Below are 27,891 nucleotides of genomic sequence, written 5' to 3' on the forward strand. Positions count from 1 at the left end.
ACTTTCCAGTTACATCTATTTTCTGCAAACAATATAACATTCTTCTTTACAGCTGAATAAAACTGATAGTGTGTGTGTATATATATATAAAATGTTTTCTTTATCCATTAATCTGCCAGTTGGATTGTAGGCTGCTACAATAAAAACAAATAAGCAAGTGGTATGGTGTGGTATGCTGATTTAGATTAGATTTCAGAAATATTGTGGTATATAGCAACTTTCTCTAAAATGACACATTCCATTCTGGAGGGAGGCTCCTTAGGAAATTCCAAACTGAAGCAGGTTTCTTAAGAATCAGGGCGTTCCTGAAATTTACAGTACTCACAAGGTCCTTCCTAGAGATTATATAAGGAGTAAGAGCTACTTAGGAGAGGAGGCTTTGACTAGGGAACTGCCTATAAGATGAACAGTAAACACTGAGGATACTGCTTCTATGAATAATCACCTATGTTGGGGTGGGCTTTTCAGTGATGCAGCCACTTTTGAGTCATTCATGGTCCTGTAAAACCTCAGTGCTATGACTTTAAGTAACCCCCAGTAAACTTACTGATTCACCAAGTTGGACTTTGATGTAATCCTTACTTTTGTCTGTTGTCAGTGCCCTATCTGGAGGTAGACACTTGTTTATGTCTTCCCAGGGAAAGTTTAACCTACCATATATTCCCAAGAGTGGCATAGCTAGAGGATATGGGTAGTTCTAGTTGTTTTTTTAATGTGTGTATGTATGTGTATGTGCTATGTGTGATGTTTGTATGCATAGTGTATGAATATGTACATGTATATGCAGATGCCCATATACCTCTTGCCCACATATGTGGAAGCCAGAGGAGGATATCATCTGGGTCCTCTATCACTTTTCTGCATTGTTCACTTGACACTGTATCTCACTGAACCAGAAACTGCCTTTTTTTGGGCGGGGGCAGTTCGAAGTAGGGTCTCATGCTAGCCCAGGCTGAACTTGAATTCACTATCTAGTCTCATGGTGGCCTCGAACTCATAGTGATCCTCCTACCTCTGCCTCCTGAGTGCTAGTAATAAAGGCACCTCCACACCCAGCCCTGCCATTTTTTTCATTCAAACTTACTAGTGAATCCCAATGATTCTCCTGTTTCCACCTCCCACTGGAGTTGGGTTACAGATGTGCAAAGCCATGCCCAGCTTTTTGCATGGGTACTAGGAATCAAACTCAGGTCCTTTGAGGCCCTCATGCTTGTGTGGCAAGCACACTTACCTGCCCAAGTTTCAGTCTTTTGAAACATGCCTATACTGATTCCCATACTGGCTGGACCACTTTACATTCCCACCAGCAGTGAATAAGGCAAACAAACTTTTGATACATTCAAGATGAGTTAATAAAATAATTGTGCCAAATAAAAAACCAGACAGAAGGGCTGGAGAGATGGCTTGGCGGTTAAGTGCTTGCCTGTGAAGCCTAGGGAGCACAGTTTGAGGCTTGATTCCCCAGGACCCCTGTTAGCCAGAAGCACAAGGGGGCACACACATCTGGAGTTCATCTGCAGTGGCTGGAAGCCCTGCCGTGCCCATTGTCTCCCCCCCCCCCCATTTCTCTCTCTGTCTGTCACTCTCAAATAAATAAATAAACAACAAAAAAATTAAAAAAAAAAAGAAAAGAGCACATACCGCATAGTTCCATTTACATTTTGCTTTAGAAAAGGCTAGCATACCTATCATTACCTCTTGTCATGAAGCTGAGCAGTGATTGCAAGGTCACTATGAGGTGTAAGGGGAGACCTGTTCAGGGACTTACCGAGACTTTAGGTGATGTGAGGTCAAAGTTTGAGTCAAGGAAGAGAGAAATAAAGACAAGGGAGAAGAGACCAACAATAGCAGGTGGTTTATTTGTGGTAAATGTGTGCTGGGGGATCTCTGGCAGAGGATATAGAGCCCATGTTCCACTGACAGATGGGGTAGTTCTAGGGGATTTAGAGCAAGAAAGACTATAGTTTTTCTAAAGGTACATAAGTATAAATTTAGGTTCATTTGTTCTGTGACATCATTTAATCCAGATATTCCTCTATTATTTGCAAGGATGCCCTGTCAGTTGTGAAAATGGGGTATTCAAGTTGTCCATTGTGCTTGGGTTAATCTGTGATGTGACATGTAATATTTATTTAATGAAATTTCATACACCCATGGCTTGGTGGTCATGTATTCCTTTAGCCTCTTTTTATCATGGAAAGTTCCCATTTCTACTTTAAATATGACAGAACTTTGCTGGATATAGTAGTCTGGGATAGCAGTTGTTGTCTTTCCATACTTGGAATGCATCATTCCAAGCTCTTGCCTTTATAAGTGACCAGATGCTTCTCTCTTACTGCTTTCAATATATTTTATTTGGTCTTTTAATTATAATATGATAAGGATTGGCTCTTTTCTGATATTGTCTGTTTGATATTCTAATGCCTCCTGCATGTGTATTGGCATCTGTTTCCCTTGGGGAAGGCAGGAATTTTCTTTTATGATTTTGTTGAAAATGCTTATTATTCCTTTAGAGTGAAATTCTTCTCCTTCTTCTATACCCTGACTTCTTAAGTTTGATCCATTCATAGTGTCCCAAATGTCTTAAAATTCCCACTTATACCTTCCTATTAGTTTATCTTTCTCCTTGTTGGAATGTTCTAGATCTGCCACCTTGCTTTCTAGCTAAGATATCCTATCCTCTCCTTGATCCATTCTGTTGGTGAGACTTTACAGAGTTGTGTTTTTTGTTGTTGTTGTTTGTTTTGTTTTGTTTTTTGAAGTAGGGTCTCACTGTAGCCCAGGCTAACCTAGAATTCACTATAGTCTCAGTGTAACCTTAAACTCAGGGTGATCCTCCGACCTCTGCCTCCCGAGTACTGGGATTAAAGGTATGTGACACCATGCCCAGCTACAGAGTTTTTACCTGATCTACTTGTTTTTCATTTCCAGTACTCCAGACAGGGTTTTCTTCAGAATTTCTCTTTCCTCATATCTTGTATCAACCTCCTTATTGGTTGTTTTATTTCCTGTGTTCTCTTGGAATTTTTACTGCAGGAGTTCGTTTTCTTCTTTAGTTCCTTTAATTTCTTTTTTGATTTCTTTGAACATAATTATAGTCATTTTTTTAAGCTATCTGCCTGGCATTTCTAATTCAGTCTCGCTGGAGGTCATTACTGTTGGATGGATTTATAGGGAGGAGTTATGTTGCCCTTTTTCTATGTTTCATATATTACTGCATTCTGATGTTTACATCTTGTGGTATTTCATTTCTTGAATTTTCTGTTGTATTCTTAAACATTTAGGCCAGAGTTATATCTTCAGGGTAGGAACTCAAGGTGACAGATGTGGCCTCCACATTATTTCCAGAGTAAAATCATGAGTGACCCAAGCTGATGGATATGCCTGATATGAGGAATGTCCTAGTAGCAAATTATCAAAACAGTGTTCCTTTCAACTTCAATGATTGTTGGTTGGCAAAGGAGAAATACTCATATGAAGTATGCTAAGGTTTTGTTTATTTAGAAGTGGGAGGGGCTTAAGATGGGTTATGATGTGGAAGTGATGGAGGTGGCACAAGTATCTGAGAGAGGGAAGTTGGGATACTGTTAAATTCCACATATTTTGGAGGTTGTTGAGACCATGTATGGTTGTAGTTATGAAGAACAAAGAGGAAGGGATTCAGAGGAGAGAATGTAGGAAAGAGGTTAAAAAGAGAAGGAAAGTATTCAAGTCATGCCATAATCTTTACTTTGAATCCATCTCCTTTAATGATTTGTATTCTGTTTCCTTAAAGATATTCATCTGAGAAATGACAGCACAACTCCACATGTAGGACCCAAGCAACCATCATATTTTGTTGGTAATGCTTCATTTGAAAAGACAGAAGGTAGATGTAATAGCTAACTATATATTTTAGTACACATGCAGTTTAGCTCATCTGTTAATCTTGTCTTATGATCAGATACTTAGTTTTCTTCACATCTCAAAAACTTTCATCTTAGAGACTTATATGTACTTCATCAATATCACTTCTAAATACTTCAGCATGATCTATTACTTCTTAATACAAATCTCAGTACTTGAATTAGGCTGTTTCTATATAGAAGTTCCACTGTAGCCTCCTAACAAAAGCAAAACTACCAATATTTGAAATTTATGTTTTAAATGTTTTAAGTGTTCTGTTATAAGACCTAGGGTACAAGAATGTAGTGAGTGAAAGCAATGAAATTCATTAACAGATTGTCAATCAAGCATTACTGTGCTGGTTGGAAGTGATACTCCTTGCTACTGGGCTCATGGAAATGAATTCCAAAAGTCTTGATCTTTGTTGCCTGCTCTGTCATTCTGATAAGAGTGCTAACTCAGCCTTTCTTTCTCTCATTCAGGGTGTGAACGGCATGTCTGTGGATGAGAAGCCTGACTCCCCCATGTATGTATATGAGTCCACAGTCCACTGTGCCAACATCCTCCTGGGCCTCAATGACCAGCGGAAGAAGGACATTCTCTGTGACGTGACTTTGATTGTGGAGAGGAAGGAGTTCCGAGCCCACCGGGCTGTTCTGGCTGCATGCAGTGAATACTTTTGGCAGGCATTGGTTGGACAGACAAAAAATGATCTGGTGGTCAGCTTGCCTGAAGAGGTACAGTCACTTTGTTTGTTTATGTGATTGTTAAGTTTACTGACTTATAAAATATCTGGCTGAGATGAGATAGGAGGTGTATGCTATGCCACACTGACTATATGACTCACATCTTGGTCTGTAGCATACCCTATTTCCATTTGATAAACCTGAAATCTGAGACATAAATGCAAACTAAATGAGCTTCTTCTTGGGCTCAGGCTCTCATGTCTAGTTCACTTAAACTTGAGGTTTTGAGAAATTCAGCCTTATATAGGGCCTGAATCACTGCTTACTTTCTGTCTTGCAAATGGTTTAAGCATTACTAGATTTCCCTTGAGAATAAAAAAAGAGTGAAGGTATTCACAGGACCTCCTTGCTTGAGAGAAAAATAAAGCAACCAGCAATTATCACCATTAATATAGTGAAATTCTAAGAAATATAAACTTGCTTTTTTCACCATTGTTGAAAATTCCCTACTCAGGTTTCTTAATTACTTTATGAATCTGGTGACCTTGGTACTTTGGGGACACTAGTAACTGAACAGATGTTGTAATAACTCAAAAGATGAACTTCACAATGGCAAGTCATTTAACTAATCACCCTTTGAACTATTTGTACAATTCCTCTTCCGTCATCCTGATGTCCCTTGGTTTTCAGAGGACTAAGGGTAATACTGAGCATCCTTGGGCCTTGTGATCAGGGAAGAATCATTGTCTGTGCACTACCAGCAGTGCGCATCTCTAAGGCAACCACCAGCCACTGCGCAAGCTATTCAGTGCACAGAGGCACAATTCATGTCCATAGGCTATGCATAGACATACAGGGTTGTACACTCTTTCTCCCAACAGTTCTTCAAAGTAATCATAGGAAAAACCTGAAAGTGAACAATGATGATAACTACCACTAAATCCCAAGTGCCACCTTCAGAGACCTGGAAAATACTGTTAATGAGTGAAGCAGGTAATACACAAGACATTAGGACATGATGGGGCAAGCACCTGCTCCACCAGACTTACCCGAATATAACATGGAGGAAAAACAAATGGACAGAGCCAGGGGTGCAGCTCAGTGGTATAGCACATGCCTAGCCCTTGGTTTGATTCTCCAGCATTGAAAGCAAGATATGTGTAGTGGAAGAGACACCAGATTCCAGTACCCTGATAAGCAACATAGATGGTTACCTGTACAGAGCAGCTGAGTAGCCAGCTGATGGAAATGAGGACTGAAAAACATGGAATAGTTTCACATTGGCACCCTTTTTGTGTACTCACATAAATTGCTCCTTTCCCATTCCTATGTCACTAGAAGGAAAAGAATGAATTATTTGGAGATAAAGTAACCTGGGTTAGGTTGGAGAGTAGACACTGTATACCAAGTAACATGAGAAGGCAGAAGAATAACAGCTATGGTATAGCCCTGGGATCCTGAGTGGGGTTTTCTTATCTGCACTAATGAGAACACACTTAACTAGTCAGTGGGTGGCTGCTAGGATTAGGTCAGATAATAAACATTTTCAGCCCAGTATCCATCTCATAGTAGGCATTTGTCAAACATAGGTTCTTTCTTCTCTAGATGAGACCAAAGTGGTCTTCCTTATTTATTCCAACTTTAGAATTCTCTGGCAATATTTGGAAAACTTCCATTTATTCAGAGTGGTCTTGGGGAAGAGGTGGTGCTTATTGTTTATTCATTATTTGTTTCTGTTTGTGAATCATTTCATGTGCATTTATTTAACTGATTTTTAAAAATGGGCAATTAGTCAAATATGTGCACAAAACAGTCTTACTTGATGTAGTTAGTAACCTTTCTTCAGTACATGTATTGGACTTATTTTGATATTCCCTAGACCATGTGCCCTACCTAAGTCCAGGCCAGTTCCCATTTATTACCTGGATCCTCATCTAATTAATTTCTCTGAGCAACAGCTCTTGTCTCTAAGGACCTCTAAAATTCTGAAGCCCTTGAATTAACTACGAAAATATAATACCAGCTCAGTACAATGTAAAAGAAGCCATGATATAAGCAAGAGTCTTAAAGTTGCTTCTCAGATCATACCTTGATCATTGCTTCTTTCCACAACATTGGACACTTTCACTTAAAATAAGAGGCATGCTGGCCATATAGATATCCAACAAAAATCTACTTGATGTTTTTGGCTATGTTATAATAGAGAGAATTTGCTCTGCCAATTTGGGGTTTGGGGTTTTGGTTTTTTGTTTTTGGTGTTGGATTGTTTTTTTGCTTCCTAGACCTATAAATATCTGTTGTCCCTATATGATCTACATTCTCTGTTATCTTTCTGTCACTGTGACAAAATGCCTAAGAAATGCAAGTTTGAAAAGGAAACAATTATTTGGGCTCACTGTTGCAGTGGTTTTGGTCCATAATCATTTGGTTCCATGGGTTCTGGGCTTGAGGAGAGTAGAATACCATCACAGAAGGGTATAGTGGAGCAGAATTGCTTATCTCATAGTGGCCAGGAAGTAGAGAGAGTGACCAGATAAGATATATCCTTCAAGGGTACACTCCCAGTGACACTTCCTCCAACTAGGCCCCATGTCACAGTTACCTTCTTGTTGCAGAGATAAAGCACCTAACCAAAAGCAGCTGATGGGAAGAGCATTTATTTTGGCTTACAGTCTCAAGGAGAAGCTCTGGTGACAGGAAATAGCATGGCATTAGCAGAGGCTGGACATTACCTCATTGCCAACATTAGGTTGACAACAGCAGCAAGAGATTGAGCCAAACTGTAGCAAAAGGGAACTAGCTATAATACTCCTAAGGCCACCCCAAACAGCACTACTTCTCCAGCAAGACTCCACCTCCACTCTATCAGCTGGGAATCAAACATTCAGAACACATGAGTTTAGGGGGACATCTAATTCAAAGCACCACAACTCACCTCAAAACCAAAACCCCTCAGTAGTTCATTCAGCTGTGACACCATCAATGGATTATTTATTGATTAAGTTAGAGTCTTCATGTTCTAGTCTCTGTACTCATGACTATGTTGGTACCATGCCTTTAGGAAACATTTCAAACACAAGCTATTAAAATGTTTCCCATATAACTATATATGGGTATGTTTTTTATCTTTAATGAACTCACATTAACAGTAATTTAGGTCTTAAATACCTTTCTGGTGGGGCCAACAAACCAGGCCCAGTGATTGTTCTGAGACATTCTTTAAAAATCCCTCCCTTCTGCTCTTTTCTCTGAGTATCTGCCCATGTTCTCATCTCTAGCACTGGACATTGTTTTCCACTGCTTACAATGTGCACACTGAAATGTTCTTGCAGGCTCACACTTAGCACAGTGAATGACTTCAAATAAGCAAGCACCACCTACTTAAGGTGCCTAGAATTGACTAGCCTTTGGTTCCTATAAGAAAAAGCATTAGATTATCCCCCTAGAAACTGTTAGCTTCATATAATCTATTACCAAATTCAAGCTTACTTCTGGCCTGTCCCCACACTTATTAATATTTGCCACACCTTAACACATGCCTTACAGACAGCCAGCATAGTGTGTCTTAGTCTAAGACTTCCTCCTCACTCCAGGAAACTTCCTAAAGCAAACTGCAACATTGTCTCTTCCTCCACCATTACTTTAGGCCAATATTAGCTCTTATCTCCAGCTCCCATCCGATTCTGTACTTCCATCCCCAAATCCTGATTCTTCAGGGGCAACTCCACTGCTATCAAGTGACAGCCGATCACAATGGCCAGCACAACCTCTAAACTGAAGGAGAGAGGTAAAAATAGAATCCTTCACTGAGTTAAAGAATAAATGAATTTGTTTTGCCTTTATTTTCTAAAGTAAAATGCTGATAGACCTTAGGACCAGTAGTACTTGAATGTCATCATGAGACACCACCCCTTCCTGAAGAACTACTGGTTGCTGAATGGGAGGAAAACATTTTCTTCAGAGGTATAGCACTGTTAAATTGCTCCTGCTCCAGGAAATAACCCCTCACTCATACTTGTGTAAGCAACCCTAATTAAACTCAGTGGATCACAAGAAAAAAAAAAAAGATATGAAAGTAGAAGGGGGACTAGTTTGAAGAAGAAATGGGTCAGCAGAGTGGGAAAGGAACAAGAGAAGATAATATGATCAAAATACATTATATACATGTATAAACTAGTTAAATATTTTTTAAAAAAGAAATGTCTGTTGACATCCAAGGACAGATGTCTAGTATTGTATCAGACAGATTCAGGTTTGCTGAGATAAACTTCCAGACCAGAAACAGTTATGAAGGAAGGGATTTTTTTTTAATTTAATTTATTAGTTTTCTTTTCAGCAAATATAGGCAGTTTGGTACCATTGTTTAGGCTCATCCATGATCTACCCCCTCCCATTGGACCCTCCTTGTTGATGTAAATGGGTCGTGAATTGTGGAGTTAGCCCACAGTTATTGGTACAATAAATGTCTCTGCATATCATGACCCATCATGTGACTCTGACATTCTTTCCACCCCCTCTTCCGCAAAATTTCCCCGAGCCATGTTGGGTTCATTTTTGGTCTGCTTCAGTGCTGAGGTGTTGGAGGCCTCTGAGGCTCTGGCTCTCAGATTTGGTAGGAGTTGATTTTTCTCTGTGTTGGTCTCCTTCCCCTTTGTGCTGGTATCCAGTTCATCAAGAAAACATCACCCTTGCTTGTTTCGCCAATTGTCCTTAGTTTCAGTCGGGCCCCTTTTGAGGTATGTTGGGGCAGCTCTCTCCTTAGGATCTGCATCTATCTGAAAAAGAGAAGCAGATTCTCCAACGGAGAGTAAGTTAGCACCCGGAAAATTGAGATAACAGTTACTTTTTTGATAGAGAGTTTGATAGGTGTAGGCCCTCTTGTACCCCATGATTGATGGTAGCTTGATATTGGAGAGTGGGCTTATGTTTGGGTATGGTTCTGACTTGTTTCCCAGCTCCAGCTATGGGTCTCATACCACTGAGGGGATCAGTTAGCCAAATCAACAGCAGTTGGTTCCCCACCAGGGTTGTGTGCCACTATTGCACTTGTGTGGGCATCACATCAGGTTATTTGTTGCTAATTAGGTTAGACAATGAGTTGCTTGGACAGATATTGGTCATTTCCCCCAGTCGCCCATGTAGCACCTCTGGCACTAGACACGCTGACTGTCTGGGGACTGACTCTCTCCTGGCTTCCAGCCATGCCATTCCATTTTACAGGTCAGCTGCGTATGGAGTATTCAGCAATAGGGTCTTACCACTGGCCTTTGGTGGGTCATCAAGTACTCTGACAGAAGTCTGTCATTGTTTTGGGAAACCTTGTAGGTTTCTCTGATCAAAAGCTCATTGTGGATGGTAGCCCCAAGCTGGTAGTGGGGGTTACAGGTCAGTGCCCACTAAGAAATTGAGGAAAAACATAACTAATATACAAGAGAGAGAGAGGGGAGAGGGGGAGAGGGAGGGAGGGAAGATGTAGAAGATTTAGGTTAGTCTTGATCCTACCCTCTCCAGTGTCTTGTGGTTCAGGTGTTTCCTGTAAGGGTCTAGTGAAGGTTCAGCCATTTGGTCTGTCTTTTAGGAAGTAGAATTTTATGGTACCATTGCCGTTTGGGTCCAGATTACTGTTTTCTATCCTTTGATGCCCTCCCCGCCCTCCCTATCCATCCTATTGTCTAGTCCATGAGGTGCTTGCTGGGTATGTAAGGTATCTTGGGTAGATTCAGGTTAGGTGTTGTAGATGAGTGAGACTATGTGTCGATTTTTTTTCTGTGATTGGGTAAGTTCACTGAGAATGATCTGTTCCAGGTTCAACCATTTTTCCTCAAATTTCTTTGTGTCATTTTTTCTTACTGCTGTATAGAATTCCATTGTATAGATATACCACATCTTCGTTATCCAGATGTCCATCATTAGAAGAAGGAAGGGATTTTTTGAAGCTTACAGATCCAGGGGAAGTTCCATAATGGCAGAAGAAGCTGGCCTGCCTTCACAGGATCAGGCCAAAAAGCCAAAAAGCCAAAAGCCACACTGCACACTCCAGGAACTCCAGCTAGGCACACTTTGCATGACTTTAGATTGAAATCTGAAACCCACCACCACACGTTAAGATCACCCAGTGACATTGCCTCCAGCCAGGTGGCTACAGATGCAAACTACAAACAATAAAAAACTGAATATATTGGAGGCCATCTATACAAACCACCACAAGTATGGATGAATATGAATGGTTGGCATTCATGAGCAAAGTCTAATTTAGAGTTAACAAGTTGAAAACCAGAATATTGAAAGCCACCCACCTATATAGAGGCCACTTGAGATTTCACTGAGCACTTTGGAAGTAAAAGTCATAGGAACAAAAAATCTAATCCAATTGTGTTATAGAGAGAAAGGAGAAAAAGGAATTGGGAAAAACTAATGTAGACTGCTTTTGAGACCTTTCAAGTTAAAGAGAGCAGAGAATTGGTTCAGTAATTCAAAGAAAAGAAGTTTTAAGTAGAAAGAAACTCCAGCATGTTTGCACACTATGATAAAATTATCAGTGTTGGGCTGGAGAGATGGCTTAGTGGTTAAGGCGTTTACCTGCAAAGCCAAAGGACCCCAGTTTGATTCCCCAGTACCCACATAAGCCAGATGCACAAGGTAGTGCATGTGTCTGGAGTTCATTTGCAGTGGCTGGAGGCCTTAGTGTACCCATTCTCTCTCTTTCTCTCTGTCAGTCTCTTTCTTTCTCTCTCTCTCTCTCTCTCAAATAAATATTTTTTTTTAAATAAAAGAGATTATCAGGGGGGATGGAGAGATGGCTTAGTGGTTAAGCACTTGCCTGTGAAGCCTAAGGACCCCATTTCAAGGCTCGACTCCTCAGGACCCTCGTGAGCCAGATGCACAAGTTGGCACATGCGTCTGGAGTTCGTTTGCAGTGGCTGCAGGTCCTGGCACACCCATTCTCTCTCTCTCTCTCTCTCTCTCTCTCTCTCTCTCTCCCTATTTCTCTGTTGCTCTCAAATAAATAAATAAAAATAAACAAATTTTTTTAAAAAGAGATTATCAGTGTTTAGCCACACCAAGTTTTGTTTCTTTTCTAGATACATGGAAAGAGTAAATTTGTAATCTAATAGGCCATGGCACTAAATATAACCAGTGGCATATATGGTAAATTAATTTTTCACTTCTGGTCCAAGACTGTTAAAAATTCTTCATATCATTTCCCATCTATTTAGCTGGTGTCAAAGAACTCAGTGAAACTGAAGCCCAGCTCCTTGAGACTACTGAAGGAGAAACATCCTACTCAAATTAGGCTCTGACATGAATGAGAAATAGACTTTCATGTTAATCCATTAAGATCTGTTTTATCTGTGCATGGCGGCACAGACCACTAATGAGATTGAAGCAGGAGGATCACTTGAGCCCTGAGTTTAGGACCAACCTGGAGGTTTCAGAGCATAAAATTAAAAGAAAAAAACAATATGATGACTTATTTGTTACCATAATTGAGCTTACCTATCCTAAAACCTGGGCTAATGAGAAAGTTCCAGAAGAAAGAAAATCTGATTGTTTCTTTCTTTCTTTTTTTTTTTTTTTTTTTGGAGAACAAGTGTCCTTGAGTGCATAGGAGATTTTGGGATCTACAGACCAAGGGACAGGTTTAACTTCACAAGTCATGCTGTCATCTGAAAATAATGGAGTGGGGCTGGTTGATCTCTAAACTCAAGTCATTGCTGTAGGTTTCTGGTCTTTGAACTCTTCTAAGCTCCTGTTGGAGGGAGAGAGAGAAGCGTTGCTGGCCAGGGAGAGAGAAGGGATGTTTGGATCAAGAGCCAGGAAAGGGCCATGGAAACTGAGAGGCAAACTCTTCAGGAAAGAGCCATAGGACTCCAGAAAAGGAACCTGTATGATTCAGTTGGTTATTTTGCACCACTCCCTGAGTTCTCAGAAAATGTCTAACCTAGAGTATTGGCAGTTACACAAGATACAGATAAATCATGGTGCTTTACCCATTTTAGGATTTGTAGTTTTGACAAAATTACTTCATTTAATGGCCTCAATTTCAATATGAATGTGCAGGAATAGCAATACTAGCTCCTGGCTTGACTTGCAGGGCTGCCATTCAGATTAATGAAACATGATATGTTCAACTTCTTGAAAGGATGGTAATAGAGAAACAGTGGGTGTTATGATTCCCATAAAAGGAAAGAATGGTGTTCTCTGATGAAATGCCTCTTACCTCAAAACCCTCATTAGAAGCTGTGGTGCAATTTTCCAAGTTGCATTAGTGAGACTTGGCAACAGATGAAAAAGAAAGAAAAATAAACAAATAAACAGTCAAACTATTCCAGGTAACTACTCGCTAGCACATAGGAAGTTTTAAGTCATAGGATCATGCTGATTATTCTGAAATGCCTACAGATAGAACTTATTTATAGTAACACAAAGGTGACTTCCAGCCCTGAAATGGGCCTCAGTCTCAGATGGAGGGCACAAGAAAGCATAACTGAGAAAAGTAGAACTAATGCCTTTGTGATTACATTTTTGGAGTCTGTGAGATAGATCACCGTAAGAAATCTAGTGTAAGTAGCCACAGCAACAGCTAATTTTAAGTTGGAAAGACATAAGCTGTTTTTAAAATCTCTTCCATTTTTTAAATCCCGAGGCTAGTGCATCCTATTTAAGGAAACATGCAAAAATGTATTCCTCTTTTGGCATAGTAGTAGGAGTTAAATATATAAAAACCTAGAGCATTTCTAAAAATTATTTAAGTGACCTGATTTCAAAGGCATTTTAAGGTTGTTTTTTTCTCCATACCATTTATTCCTGATTTAAGATGACCACAATAATAATTAATTTTTGTTATGCTTTGCACGTGTATATGTTTGTATGTATGTAAGTGCCTCTATGTGCTTGGGTACACATATGTGCACATGCATGTAAAGGCAACAATTCAACTCCAGGTGTCTTCCTCAGTCTCTTTCCACCTTGTATTTTGAATAGTATCTCTCACTGAACCTGGAGCTTACCCATTCAGCTAGCCAGCAATCCTTGGGGATCTATCTGTCTGTCTCCATCTCCCCAGTGCTAGCATTACAGGTACATGCCACCATGCCCAACATTTATGTGGATGCTGGAATTCCAAACTCAGTTCCCCATGCTTTCAAAGCAAGCCCTTTACTGACTGAGCATCTCCCCTTCCCTAACCAACACTTTAAAATGGATTTATAATAAAGCCTTTAGCATACTGTTATTTGCATTAAATTTTGTAAAACTACTGGTATATTTATTCTTAAGCCCTTCTCTATACATGAACAAAATATCCCTTACATTTCTCTCTTGTTCTTATTATGGAGACTCTTAAAATTTCAATTAAAATTAATAATAGTTTTAAAGACAAAGTTCAGAGCTATGAAGTTCCTCACTTCATCAGTAATCATAACTTATTGTGTCAAATTTAACCATAGGACCCAGGCCTTTAACAAGGTACTTAATTAAACTTTTAATTCATAATAAAAAGCTAAAGAGTACTTCAGACCTTTTAAAGATTATTTCACTTCCCAACCAAATTTTTTAAAAAGTGGTACGATAAAAAGACAGAATGGCATCATTGTGTTTGTAGGTCATGCCAATATGAGCTGGCAGCAAGCCACTGTCCAATTAGCATGGCTTCATGGTTACAGAGTAATCACTCCTGAGTAGATGGTTGAATCATTCATGACATAGTGGCACCTCACTCGAGCTTCTGAGAATAAGTTTCTTCTTACCCACTGGTATTACCTGTCCTACTTTGCCAATAAAATTCAGGATCAAAAGTGAAATGGGAAGAAAAAAAGGTGAAATGGAGGAGGAATCTTGATAATGTATCTCATTTCTCTTTGCTTCCTGAAAACTGAGATTGTAAGAACACCATGTGTTTTTAAATGAATTGCAAGTTTCCGCATCATAATACTTAAGAGTGGGAATCCTAGAGCCAGTTTGTTTCCGGTCTTTGGCAGGTTTCACATTTGGTACAAGTCTGAGGATATCAATAAAGTTACCTAATAATCTTTATGGAGTAACACTTCATTCAAAACTTGGAATGTCACCAAACTGTTTCAGGTTCCAGCTTAATTGTGAGGTGTTCATGATGTTTCTGTTAGGTATGCAATGTGAGAGCAGACACCTTTTGAAAGAAGCCTTCTTATGGGGCAAACACTTGGAATTTTGGTTGGATGTACTCTAAGCCAGGAAATTAAGCCAGTGATTTTTAATATGCATAATGCTATATGATATTATATAATATAAAATATAATCATATATACTATTATACTAAAAGAAATATCATATCCAAGCTGTACAGTGATACATGGTTGTCAGTATGAAAAAATACAGTCCCTATCTTTGGAAGCACCAGGAAGGTAGAATTGTATGCACTAATCAGTTAATAGCTATACATTTATATTTTTATTTGTTTTGGCTCTTAACCAAATCTAAGGCTAGATAAACAATTGGTTTGTTTTTGCTTAAAGAGTTAGAGCAATTAAATAGTACCAGTTTGGTTTCCTGCTTTTTTTTTCATCCATTATTAACTTAGTGCACATAACAAAATTTATCACTTTGCCATGGGCTCTTAAAATATGTTGATAGTCTTTCTTACTGATGTTGGCACTACTTACAAGCTAGCAAGTGATATATGGTGAGCTTTACTGTCTGAGATGGGCTTCCATGAACAGTCTGGGGAAGGCTGGGTGTGAAAAAGTTAATGCATTTGGCACCCTGGGTGGGATGGAACCAAACCTTCAAAGTGAGTACATATTTTTGAATGACTGGCAGCAAAGAAAAATACTGGCAGCTGTTTCAAACCAAGCCAAAATTTTGGCCCAGGGTAAAAAGAAATTTGAGGATTTAGTCAATGAAAGATCTCTTGGTTTATAAAAAAATCAAAGGAGGATACAGGAAGTCATAATTGCAGGCTTCCAACTTGTTAAGGAAAATATAATTTCATGTGATATTCTTCTTTAATAAATTTCTATTCTTTTTTATAAATGACAGTAAATGTAACCACTACTCATATGTAATATTCCTAATAATAATATGCTGATATTTTATAAGCTCTTGATTTGTAAAACTTATTATAGGCAAAACTAAATAACAGATTATAGGCAACGTAATATTGAGTAATATTGCAGATCCATAACACATTCGTGTCAATCCATGTTCAATGCAGAATATGCACAAGGCCCTAGGTTCAATCCTCAGCAATAACAACAAAAATAGAATGTGTTCAGAGAGGTCCTTCTGATGTCTCTATTATCTATTATTGTTGGTTTGTCAGTTTCTAAAAGCAAAATGTAGAAGAAAGAGAAAAAATACTAAAAGACAAGGAAAGTAGATGGTAACAGAAAAGACCCTTAAGGGCTTCTATGCAAAGATGACCACAATGAGAGGTGTTTTAATTTTCATGCTGTCATTTTTCCTAACTGAATGCTTTAGACTCTGGAGAGTAGTCTTTGTACCTTTTGTATCTTCCAAATGGATCTATTACACCCTGGGAACTGCCTGTGCCCTACAAATAGATTCAAAATATAGCACACCAAAATTCAGGATGAGATCTTCATAGTTATGGGAAGTCTGACAATTGGTGTACACTTTTTGCAATTCTTGGAGCTTTTTGGCTGGGCTAAATCCATCATATTAACTAGATTATTATGTAGGGGGAAATACAATGACCTTCCCCAACATTCCACTTAACAAAGTATCCCTATGCCTCCTATTTGAAGCTATTATAGTCAGTGTTGACCAGATAACCATATGTACTGATAGTGAAAAAAAAATAGCATTCCACTTCCACATGAGGATTTCAGCTATATTCAAAATTACAAGATGCTAGACAGTGAGTAAGGTACCAGAAAATACATAATTACCTTCGAGGAATGTATGTGCTCATACGTGTATATGTGTGATACACATCAGGTCAAGGTGGCTTAAGTGTAGCACTTCCCAGAAGAGGAAGAATGGACCATACTTCACAGGCTGTTTCTTTGAGACATTTAAGTAGACCACCTTCTTCAAAGAACTTGGACATAGTTGAAGAATTGATACTGTAGGAGCCAACAATGAATAATTCAGATGTGCTTGCTGTACATGCTATGTTCTTTGGCAGTTGTTTGTTCTACAAAGTTTCAAAAGGTGGTGAGGACAAGATGGGATCAGATTATATGAAGCACTGCTATGAAAAAATAAAATTTAGACAACAAAGTTAGGCTTGATCAGGTAAGCAATAGGCATTTACTAAAAACCAAGAAGTAACATAATGAAAAAATGCAAATACTATGTGTTGTGTATATATTTCTTCCTATTTGTTCACATCTCCCCAGGAAAAGTCAAGCAATGTGTCTGGCAATGGAATGAATGATGGGTGAGCATAAAAACTTACTGTAGACAGAGAAAATACCGAAGAGATGATACTAGCACAAACTAGAAAAGGTCTATGACTAGGTAAAGAACTAAGAAAATGATGGAACCTTTCAAAAATACTAAAATTTGGGTGTGGGAACACATAATAGGGAAAGGGCCAGCTGGCTTAATAGTACTTTTTATACCTAAATAAGACATGTAGAATGTAGAACAGAAGATGCAGACGTGATGGGCTAGAGAGATACTTAGCAGTTAAGGAGCTTGTCTGCAAAGCCAAAGGACCCAGTTTCGACTCCCCAGGACCCACATAAGCCAGATGCACAAGGGGGCACACATATCTGGAGTTTCTTTACAGTGGCTGGAGGCCCTGGTGTACTTATTCTCTCCCTTTCTCTCTCTCTCTCTCTTTCTCCTTCTCTATTTCTGTATCTCTCTCCCTCAAATAACCATATTAAAATATTTTTTAAAAGAAGAAGATAAAAGCCAGGCATGGTGGCGCATGCCTTTAATCCCAGCACTGGGAGGCAGAGATAGGAGGATTGTGTGAGTTCAAGGCCACCCTGAGACTCCATAGTGAATTCCAGGTCAGCTTGGACTAGAGTGAGACCCTACCTCAAAAAAAATAAAAGATAAAAAAAGAAGATACAGATGTGAGAAACACAGACATATAGACAATGAATGAAACCACTGGGAAATGTTGATTCTTTTGACACAGAAGAGAACAAAGAAATGAGGCTGAAATTGGGCTGTAGCACTTAGACTCTGTTGCTGATACCTCTATTAAAGGTTTACTCAGAAATGACTTAAATTTTCTATGGGGTCTCAGGGTGGCCTCAAACTCTCAGAAACTCCTACTTCTGCCTTCTGTGTGCTAGGATTAAAGACGTGCACCACCACGCCTGGCTTCATTTTCTTTTTTAAAATAGTTATATTTATTTATTTGCAAGCAGAGGGGAGGGAGCAACAGAGGGAGAATGGACATGCCAGGGATTCTAGCTGCTGCAAGTGAATTCCAGACACATGTGCAACTTTGTGCATCCTGCTTTACGTGAGTACTGGTGTATCCATCCCAGGTCGTCAGGCTGTGCAGGCAAGAACCTTAACCTCTGAGCCATCTCTCCAGCTCAATCTTCATTTTTTTTTTTTTAAGAATGATTTAAGCCTCACTTGCTTATCAGATGAAGTATACATGTAGAGATGCTTGCTAAGTAACTTTTTAAGACATATGTCTCCCAAGTGATACCATGAGTATCAACTCTTATGTGGCATAGCTGGGTACACAGACCTGAAAGGAGATGCTACATGTTGAGAGGACAAAGCCATCACCTTCAAGGTTATTTGTAATCCAGTGTTGTATACTTTTTAAGTGTCACAGAGTCCAGCAAAAGTAATCAGTTGGATTGAAGCCATTATGGTGAATGATCAGTCAACACTGATATAGTACCAAAGCAACAAGGGAGAAGCAGACATCCTCCCTGTGCCCCCTCTTCTTCTCTCCCTCCCCAGCCCCTTAGTCACAAGTACACTAAAGAAACATTTTATTCACACTAACCCTGACAGTGATCAACTTTTGTTAACTGTCTTATAAATATTCATGAAATATACACCATCCCCAGTGATACATTCATTGCATAACTTGACCTAAAAAAGCCATTGGATGTAACTTCCAGTTAGAGGAAAATTGAGGGTTAGAAGAAAAATCTTAACACTATGAAGAAGTTGCAGGCCAAATCCAGAAGGTAAGACACTGGGCGAGATAAATGTTCTGATTTCTTCAGTAAACTAGTGGCACAGAAATGGGACTATGATGCATTAAATAGTACTTAAATTCAGACATTAGGTCCATTGACTGGGAATAAAGTGGTAATTCATCATAAAGAACTCTGGGAAATTTGAAAAAATTCAAATACAGTTTAAATATTATATGAAAAGTGGTGATTCATTGGACAAAGCACAGTGGGGGAAAAAACAATAGGCCCAGTATGATCTCAGTTTGGTTAAGTATTACAAATGTAGGGCTGGTAAGCTATCTCCAAAATTAAAAGCACTTACCACTCAAATATGAGAGCCTGGGAAGGCCTGAGACTGTTCTACTTTGATTCCCCCAGAACCCATATAAAAAACGCTAGGCATGGTGACACACAATTTTTAACTTCTCTCTCTCTGTCTCTCTCTCTCTCTCTCTCTCTCTCTCTCTCTCTCTCTCTCTCTCTCTCTCTCTGTGTGTGTGTGTGTGTGTGTGTGTGTGTGTGTGTGTGTAAGAGGAAAACACTATCAGCAATCTCTGGGGCTCACTGACTGAAAAAAAACATCAGCTCCACATTTAGAGAGAAACCCCATTTCAAGAAAGTATGGGGATGAGTGATAAAGAAGGACACCAGAAGTTCTCTCCTGGGCCTAAAGAAATGGCTTAGCAGTTAAGGCACTTGTCTGTGAAGATTAAGAACCCATATTCTACTCTCCAGATCCCACTTGGCCAGATGTACAAAGGTGAGGCAAGCACAAGGTCATACATGCCCACTACGTGGTGCAAGCATCTGGAGGGACCTGGAACTTACTTTGTAGTCCCAGGTTGGCCTCATTCACAGTGATCCTCCCAAGTGCTAGGATTAAAGGCATGAGCCACCACTACCAGCTCTCAGCCCCTCTATTTTCAGGCATTCTTTCTGAAGTGAACAACTGGCCCAATCTTAATGGGGTTAATTCCTCAAACAGTTGCAGCTGTGTGAACACTGTCCCTAGCCTGAAACTCTCTTTTGTTCTTCTGTGTCATATCCATCTACACACACCAGTCTATTTCTATACAACGCAACCCTGCACAACTTCTAATGACATAGGAAGAAAGCCATAAGCCTCTCACACAAACTGCCTGTAGCCCAGTCCAAAGTTCTTTCTTCCCCTCATAAGCCAAGCATATACAACTCCCAGTTCTTTCTTCATTTAGGTCTCTTAAACTCTCACAAGGTTCCATCAAGCTGCACTTACAGCACTGCAAGGCATCTCTGAGACAGTTTGCATTGTGAGATAGTCATAAGTCCATGGGGCCTATTTATTCAAGAAGTATTTACTGAGCTAGATCCAGGTACATGTGTGTTGTCCCAGCTACATAAGAGGCTGAGACAAGAAGAGTACTTGAACCTATGAGTTTGAGTTGAACCTCGGCAACAAAGTGTGATCCTATCAGGAAAGCACTGAGGGAGGGCATAAGAGAGGGGGCCAAGAGAGGGAGGAAGAAAGGAAAGGAAGAAATTTTACTGAACTCCATGCTAAGCTATGTATTAGGGGCTGAAGATGTAACCATGGTGAAAACCGAGCAAACTCATGGACCTGCTTTTAGTATGTAAGACAAATAGGAAAATGAGATGATTTAGATGATTATATGTGCAAAAGGAAAATAAAATAGAATATGACAAATAGTAATTGAGGTAAGAGCTGGGGGATTGCTTAATGGTTAAGATACTTGCCTGTAAAGCCAAAGGACCCAGGTTTGATTCCACAAGACCTACATAAGCTAGATGCACAAGGTGGCGCATGCTTCTGGAGCTCATTTGCAGTGGCTGAAAGCCCTGACATACCCATATTCTCTTTCCCCCCTCTTTCTCTCTCTCTCTCTCAAATATAAATAAATAATTAATCAATTGAGGGGAAATTGCATGATAGTACAATCAAGAAAGGTTTCCCTTAGCCGGGTGTGGTGCATGCCTTTAATCCCAGCACTCGGGAGGCAGAGGTAGGAGGATCACCATGAGTTCGAGGCCACCCTGAGACTACATGGTTAATTCCAGGTCAGCCTGGACCAGAGTGAGGCCCTACCTTGAAAAACCAAAAAAAAAAAAAGAAAGAAAGAAAGACAGGCTTCCCTAAGTTGGAGAACTTTGATGCTTTTTTGTTGTATTTCAAATTATTTTGTTTGAGAAAAGGTCTTGCTATGCTTCTCCTGCCTTGGCCTCCTGAGTATTGGAAGTACAGTTGTGTACCACCCAGACTTGAGAGGAGACTTTTGAGCTGAATGTCAGTGACCAGAAGGAGCCATTCATTTACTCATGCACCAGAATTGCATTAAATGCTATGGTGGTTTGACTAATATGGCCCCCTCATAAACTCAAAGAATGTTATTCAAACTAGCTGCCAGCTAGAGGAGGTGTCAGTGGGGGCAGATCCTGGAGTACAGCCCTAGGGTGTCACTGGGATGAATGTGTTTTCCAGCCAGAAGGTGTAAGAGAGAAGTGTGAGCTCTTGAAGGATCCTTCCTGCTTGCGGACAGTTTTGTGCTTGCTGCTTTTGGTGTTTGCTGGCTGGTGATGGTTTCTTTCTGCATGGATATATGGAAGGAAATTTTTCCACCACTAATGGAACTTCCAATTTCTATAAGCCTGAAATAAACCCCTTCTTCCAATAAATTATGTCTGGTTTAGATGTTCATCCCAGCAATGTGATGCTAACTACAAAAAAATACATTGTTCTAGGCAGTAGGAACATAGCATTAAACCTCCACATTTACAGAGTATATGTCACAGTCAGGGGTGACCAATAGTAATCAGGAATATGTTTGTTGGTGAAAAGTAATACAGAAAACAAAAATCATGAAGGCAGGAGAGAGTAAGTGAGGACAAGGTGGAAATTTCCATGAAGGTGAACAAAATACCAAGGGTTAGAGTCATGGTGTTGGGAGGAGATAGAGTGTACATGCTGATGTGCCATTTAGAGACTATGGCTTTACTCATATAAGTATGTATCTTTCAGAAGATTCTGAATGAAACAGTGAGATGGGGGTGAACCAAGATAGTGGATGGGACACAGGCACAATTGGCTAGAATCTCTAGGAAAGAAACTTGGGAAAGTTGATAACAGCTATCAAAAGAGGAAAGTAGTAACCAAAAACTTATATTCTCTCTCTCTCTCTCTCTCTCTCTCTCTCTCTCTCTCTCTCTGTCTCTCTCTCTCTCTCTTCCCCCCTCACTCCCTCAAATAAATAAAATATCTTTAAATAAGAAAATAAACTAACAAACTTTAAAAATCCAAACAAGAATTCTGTTACAGATATGGGAATGTCTTTGGACCTTACTCTTCTCCTGTGGTGGTATGATTAAGGTGTCCCCATAAACTTATGTGTTCTGAATGCTAGGTTCTCAGCTGGTGGCAATTTGGGAATTGGAGCCTCCTTGAGGTAGTGTATTATTGTAGGTAGTCTTATGGGTGTTACAGCCAGCTTCCCCTTGCCAGGGTTTGGCACATTCCCCTGTTGTTGATATCCACCTGATGTTAGCCAGGAGATAAAGTTACCCTCTGCTTATGCCATCAATTTCCCTGCCATCATGGAGCTTCCTCTTGAGTCTGTAAGCCAAAATAAACCCTTTAGTTTTCTGCCAGCAACAAGAAGCTGACTACAACACCTCCATAATGTGCTAATAACAGTTAAAGGTTGCTAGAGAAGGTAAGTCTTTCTTGTCTATGCCATGGCCACTGGTAAGTAATGAGAAGGAGCGCAGTGACACTGGAGGGGGAGGGAGTTAAAGAAGGGTATGCAGGGATCCATATGATCAAAATGTAACATGTATGTATGTATGAAAATGTCAAAAAAACAAATTTAAAACATAGATAGAAAAGAAGAATAGGAGCTAGAGAGATGGCTTAGAGGTTAAGGTACTTGCCTGCAAACCCTAACAACCCAGGTTTTGTTCTCCAGTACCCACATAAAGCCAGATGCACAAAGTGGTGCATGTGTCTGGGTTCTTTTGCAGTGGATAGAGGCCCTGGTGTGCCCATTCTGTCCCTCCCCCCCCCCTTTCTCTCTCTTTCTTTCTCTCCCTTCCTCCATCCCTCCCTCAAATAAATAAATAAAATATTTTAAAAGAAAAAGCAGAATTGGAAAAGTACAGAGTTCATCCCTGTAGTAGACATTTCCATGTTGCTGGAATGAACATCCAAGACAGACATATTTTATGGAAGGAAAGGATTTGTTTAAGGCTTATAGATCCAGGGTAAGTTTCATCTTTGGCAGAAGAAACTGGCTCCCATTCACAAATCTAAGCAGAGAGAAAAGCCACCAGCAGCCAGCAAATACCAAAAAGTAACAAGCACAAAAATCTGCCTGAGCTCAGATTTCTCTGCATACCTTTGGGCTGTAATTCTGATCCATCCCAAACATACTTTTGGGCTTAACCCCAGGATCTGCTCCCAGTGACAGTTCCTCCAACCAGGTGGCTGGAGATACAGGTTGCAAGCCTTAATAAATACACCTGAGTTTATGGGGGACATATGTTCAAACTACCACAGTCTGCCCCTGTCCTTCAGTATACTCACAGCCATCTCACATTGCAACTTGTATTTAGTCCAACTTCAAAGGTCCCCATGGTCTTTACCAACTTTAAGATTGTGGCAAAGTCCCAAGTCTCACCTGAGATTCAAGATTGTCTCTAAACTGTGAGTCCTATAAAATCAAAACAAGTTACATATTTCCAATTCATAGTGCCACAGAGTAACCATATCCATTGTTATAAGGTATAACAAGGAGAGACTGGACCAATATAAACTCAATAACTATCAAGTAAACATAAAACATCTGCAATTGAAGGCTGACATCCATAACCAGTGACAGTCTCTGGATTTTTAATTTCCATTCCTCCAGCTGGGCTGAGTAGTAAGAAGAAATCTTCTATCCCATGCCAACAGCACTTCATGGTAGCCCTTGCCCAGTCCTGGAATATCCAAAACATCTCGAGATTTCCACTGAAAAGCACAGTCCATCTCACTGGCTCCAAGAAGGTTTATTTCAATCCTGTTTCCCATTCGACATTTCAGCAGCAGCTCCTGGAGCTGTGTGTGCTTTATGACCTGATTCCATGCATTTTCCATGCTTCCAAAATCAGTAACAGTTGTGCAAGGACATAGCCATTCTGTGTGTGTGTGTGTGTGTGTGTGTGTGTGTGTGTGTGTGTGTGTGTGTTTGTCTATTTATCTCTCTCTACCTGCCTATTTCTGTCTTTCTCTCAAATAAATAAATAAATTTAAAAACAAAAAAAGAAGAGCCTTGCTCAGTAAGCAGTTTGTCAACTCCAGACCCTCAATAAACCATCCCCCCAGGAAACTCAGAGAAGGTGTTATGAGACTACACACTGAAATCTGGTCAGCCAAAAACTTCTAGACTACCAAGAAGAAATTCCATATCAGAATCCCACAGTATTCAGTGAGGTGGAAACTTGGTCAGAAATAGAATCTGTGGAAAAATATAGACACAACTTCCAAGTGACATGCTCTTAACATCAGAAAGGAAAGCCCCGGGGGTGAAACCAGCATTTTCTTTTTTTTTTTTTTTTTTTTGCTTGGTTTTTCTAGGTAGGGTCTCACTCTAGCCCAGGCTGACCTGAAATTCACTATGTAGTCTCAGGGTAGCCTCGAACTCATGGCGATCCTCCTTACCTCTGCCTCCCGAGTACTGGGATTAAAGGTGTGTGCCTCCACACCCAGCTGAAACCAGCATTTTCAATATGACTCTGATCCAGAGGTAATATCAATATCTGTGACCTGACCCAAAAAGGGCCACTCACTGGCAGGACCAGCATCTGTGACCCTACCTCAACTTTGACCTAGCAACAGACCACCCAGGGGTAAGAACAGCGTTTACAGCCCAGTCCTTGAAAGACTCATAGGAGTGACCAGCTTCTGTTATCTGATCAAGGAAGGACACCAAAGAGTAAGCAGGTATTTGGAATCCCGAGAAGACATGCTAAAAGTTGAGGCTGCAGCCAGTATCAAACAAGACAGTAGTCAAATTCTATACCCCTACCCAGCTCTCTCTTTCTCTGTCCTCTCTCACTCTTTGTTTGTTTGTTTGTTTTGTTTTTCGAGGTAGGGTCTCACTTTGGCTCAGGCTGACCTTGGAATTCACTATGTAGTCTCAGGGTGGCCTCAAACTCACAACAGTCCTCCTACCTCTGCCTCCCAAGTGCTGGGATTAAAGACATGCACTACCATGCCTGGCTCTCTCACTCTCTTTCACATTTATTCCTCCATTATTAAATACCAAACGTCAATTTAGTAGGCCAGTTCTGTCCTGCTCTATTCTCATGCCCTTCCTTCCTTCCTTTTTTGTACTTCTTTCTCTATTCTTACCTCTTCATTTTTCCTTTGATTGACTTTCCCAAAAACTATAGGCTAGCCTGCTTTTCAGTATTTCTGTGTTTCAGCCTTCCGAAATTGAGGGTTCTTTAAAGCTATCTGATTGAATTTCTTTTTACCTCTCTCTATTCATCCTGCCTTTAGCCAAAAACTATCTCACCTTCCTTGTCCCCATTGTTCATTCTTTCTACTTATTTTTCTTGCCCTTTACATCAACCCAATATCTATCAATCCAATACAAGTCACTAATATTACTCTTCTTGTTGTCTTTAAACTCAGAGATACTAATATCTTAGTGCATACCATACCATCAGTGTTTCTTTATCTCCTAATATGACTGGATCTTAGGGGTTATTATTATCTATTATGGAAAATTCAGTATGTATACCACCCCTTGATAGTGATTGTTTTTGCAGACAGCATTCTACTTTCAGAAGAGTACTGTAGACTGAGTCTGATGCTACAAACACCAGTCTAGCAGAGAAAAACTACACCTAACTTGACTACAACCTAGTCCATCTTGAACATGACAAATACTTCCACTAACAGAGCAAAATCCAATCAACATTCAACCCCAAATGTAGAAATCCCAATGTAAAAATACAGGAAACACGAAAAACAAAGGTAATGTGACTCTTCCAAAAACTACTAATCCCACAGTATTGTAGTGAATTAGATGAAATCCCAGACAAAGAATTCAAAAGAATGTTTATATGAGTGGTGGTTTATGGGTGTTTCCCCAAAAACTCATGTATTCTGAATTCTAGGGCCCTGGTTGGTGACAATTTTGTAGGTGGAGCTTTGCTAAAGAAAATACATTGCTGAGGGTAGACCTTGAGGATTATTAGTCTCCAGTTTTCCAGTGTTAGTCAGCACACTCTCCTGCTACTGTTGTCCACCTGATGTTGGCCAGGAGGTGATGTCCAGTTTCTGCTCATGCCTCGTTTTCACCTGCAATCATGTATCTTCTGAAGTCTGTAAACCAAAATAAACTTTTTCCTCCCACAAGGTAACTGCAACAATAAGTATGTTCAAAGAAATAAAAGAAGACATGTAACCCTAGATGAATTCCAAGAGAACATAAGCAGTTAATGAAGTATGAAAGTGAATTCAGGGTATGCAAGTGAGCTTTAATAAATAAATACAAATACTGAAAAAAAAATACTGAAAATTTGAGTAAGTCAAATAAAAAGCTGCATGGAAAGCTTTGCCAACAGAATGAATCTAGGGAGGACAGAATACCATTCCTAGAAGACAAGGTAGAAGAATTGGAACATTCAGGTAATAATAACAGTAAATTACTAAGGTTAAAAGAGAATATTCAACATATATGGAACAGTAGGAAAAGGCCAAGTCTCTGAATCATAGGGATATAAGGAAAAGAATTTCAAACTAAAGGCATAAAAACATTTTCAATAAAATTAAAGCAGAAAATTTCACAAAACTAGAGGATGAGATACCCATTCAGGCATAGGAAGCATTTAAATAAGACCATGTTGTTATAGTCAAAACACTGAATATTCATAACAAAGAAAGTTTATTGAAAGCTACAAGAGAGAAATGTTAGGTCAAATATAAAGGTAAGCCCATCAGAATAACAGCAGATATCTCAACAGGAACTTTAAAAGCTGGAGGGATGGCTTAGCAGTTAAGGCATTTGACAGCAAAGCCAAAGGACCCTGGTTCAATTCCCCAGGGCCCACATTAGCCAATGCACAAGGGGACACATGTGTCTGGAGTTCGCTTGCAGTGGCTGGAGTCCCTGGCACACCCATTCTCTCCCTCTATCTCTCTCTCCTTCTTTCTCTGTCAAATAAATAAATTAAAATTTAAAAAAATCTTTAAAGCCATGAGAGCTTGGAATGATGTATTTCGAGTCCTGAAAGACAACTGGCAGTCAGACTGTTAGAATTTAATGAGAATAAAAACATTTACATGATAAACGTGGACTAAAGGAATCGATGATTGCTAACCCAGCTCTACAGAAGATAACTAAAGTAATCCTTTGGAGTAAAGGGAAAGATAAACACATCCATGGTGCTACAGAAAAGAATGAACCACAGTAGAACAGTAGTTGAACAAATAATAAATAGAAGAATATCAAACACCACAAACTGAACAAAATGACAAGAAGTAATATACACCTTTGAATAACTCTTAATAGTAATTATTTCATTCCACAATCACAAAACACGGACTATCAGATTTAATAGAAAAAGCAAGGATACATCTGTTTGTTGCCTCCAAGAAATGTACCTCACCATCAAAGACAGATGAAACCTTAGGTAAAAGAATATAAAAGGTATCCTAATCAAATGAAGCCATAAAATAAGCGTGTCATTGTTCTAATATCTTGAAAAACACGTTCACACCAAAATTAGAAGAGAGAAGGTGAGTTTGTTCTAAGCAAACAATTGGTCAAGAGGGCATTACAGTTTTATATATATACTCGCCAAACACAAGCATACCAAATTCCATAAAACATGTACTAAATGTAAAGATATAGATTAGCCTCAGCAGAATAATAGTGGATTACTTCAGCACTCCACTCACACAAGTCATCTAAGTTAAATGGCATCATGGACCAAAGTACCTAATACACATTTATAGGCGATTTCACCCAAACATTGAAGAATACACATTTGTCTCTGTAGCCCACAGAACTTTCTGTAAAAGAGCCCATAAAATAAAATGAAAAGCAACAATTAGGAAATTGAAATTATGTATTGTATTTTATCTTTACATAATAGAATAATACTAGAAATCAATAGCAAGAACTACAGAATATATTCAAACTCATAGAAAGCGAACAACACACATT

General features: G+C 39.5%; 1 protein-coding gene across 4 annotated transcripts in view; it reads left to right on the forward strand.

Annotated features, from left to right (window-relative positions):
- Positions 1–27,891, forward strand: part of Bach2 (BTB domain and CNC homolog 2) — a 475,485-nt gene that overhangs the window by 331,141 nt on the left and 116,453 nt on the right. For all 4 annotated transcript variants that reach the window (XM_045154010.1, XM_045154011.1, XM_045154009.1 and 1 more), the window contains one exon: positions 4,368–4,622. In XM_045154010.1, the coding sequence (XP_045009945.1) occupies positions 4,380–4,622 (243 nt within the window). In that variant the 5' untranslated portion in view covers positions 4,368–4,379. The remainder of the gene's footprint in view (positions 1–4,367; positions 4,623–27,891) is intronic.

The sequence above is a fragment of the Jaculus jaculus genome, chromosome 7 (genome assembly GCF_020740685.1).
Source record: "Jaculus jaculus isolate mJacJac1 chromosome 7, mJacJac1.mat.Y.cur, whole genome shotgun sequence".
NCBI lineage: Eukaryota > Metazoa > Chordata > Mammalia > Rodentia > Dipodidae > Jaculus > Jaculus jaculus.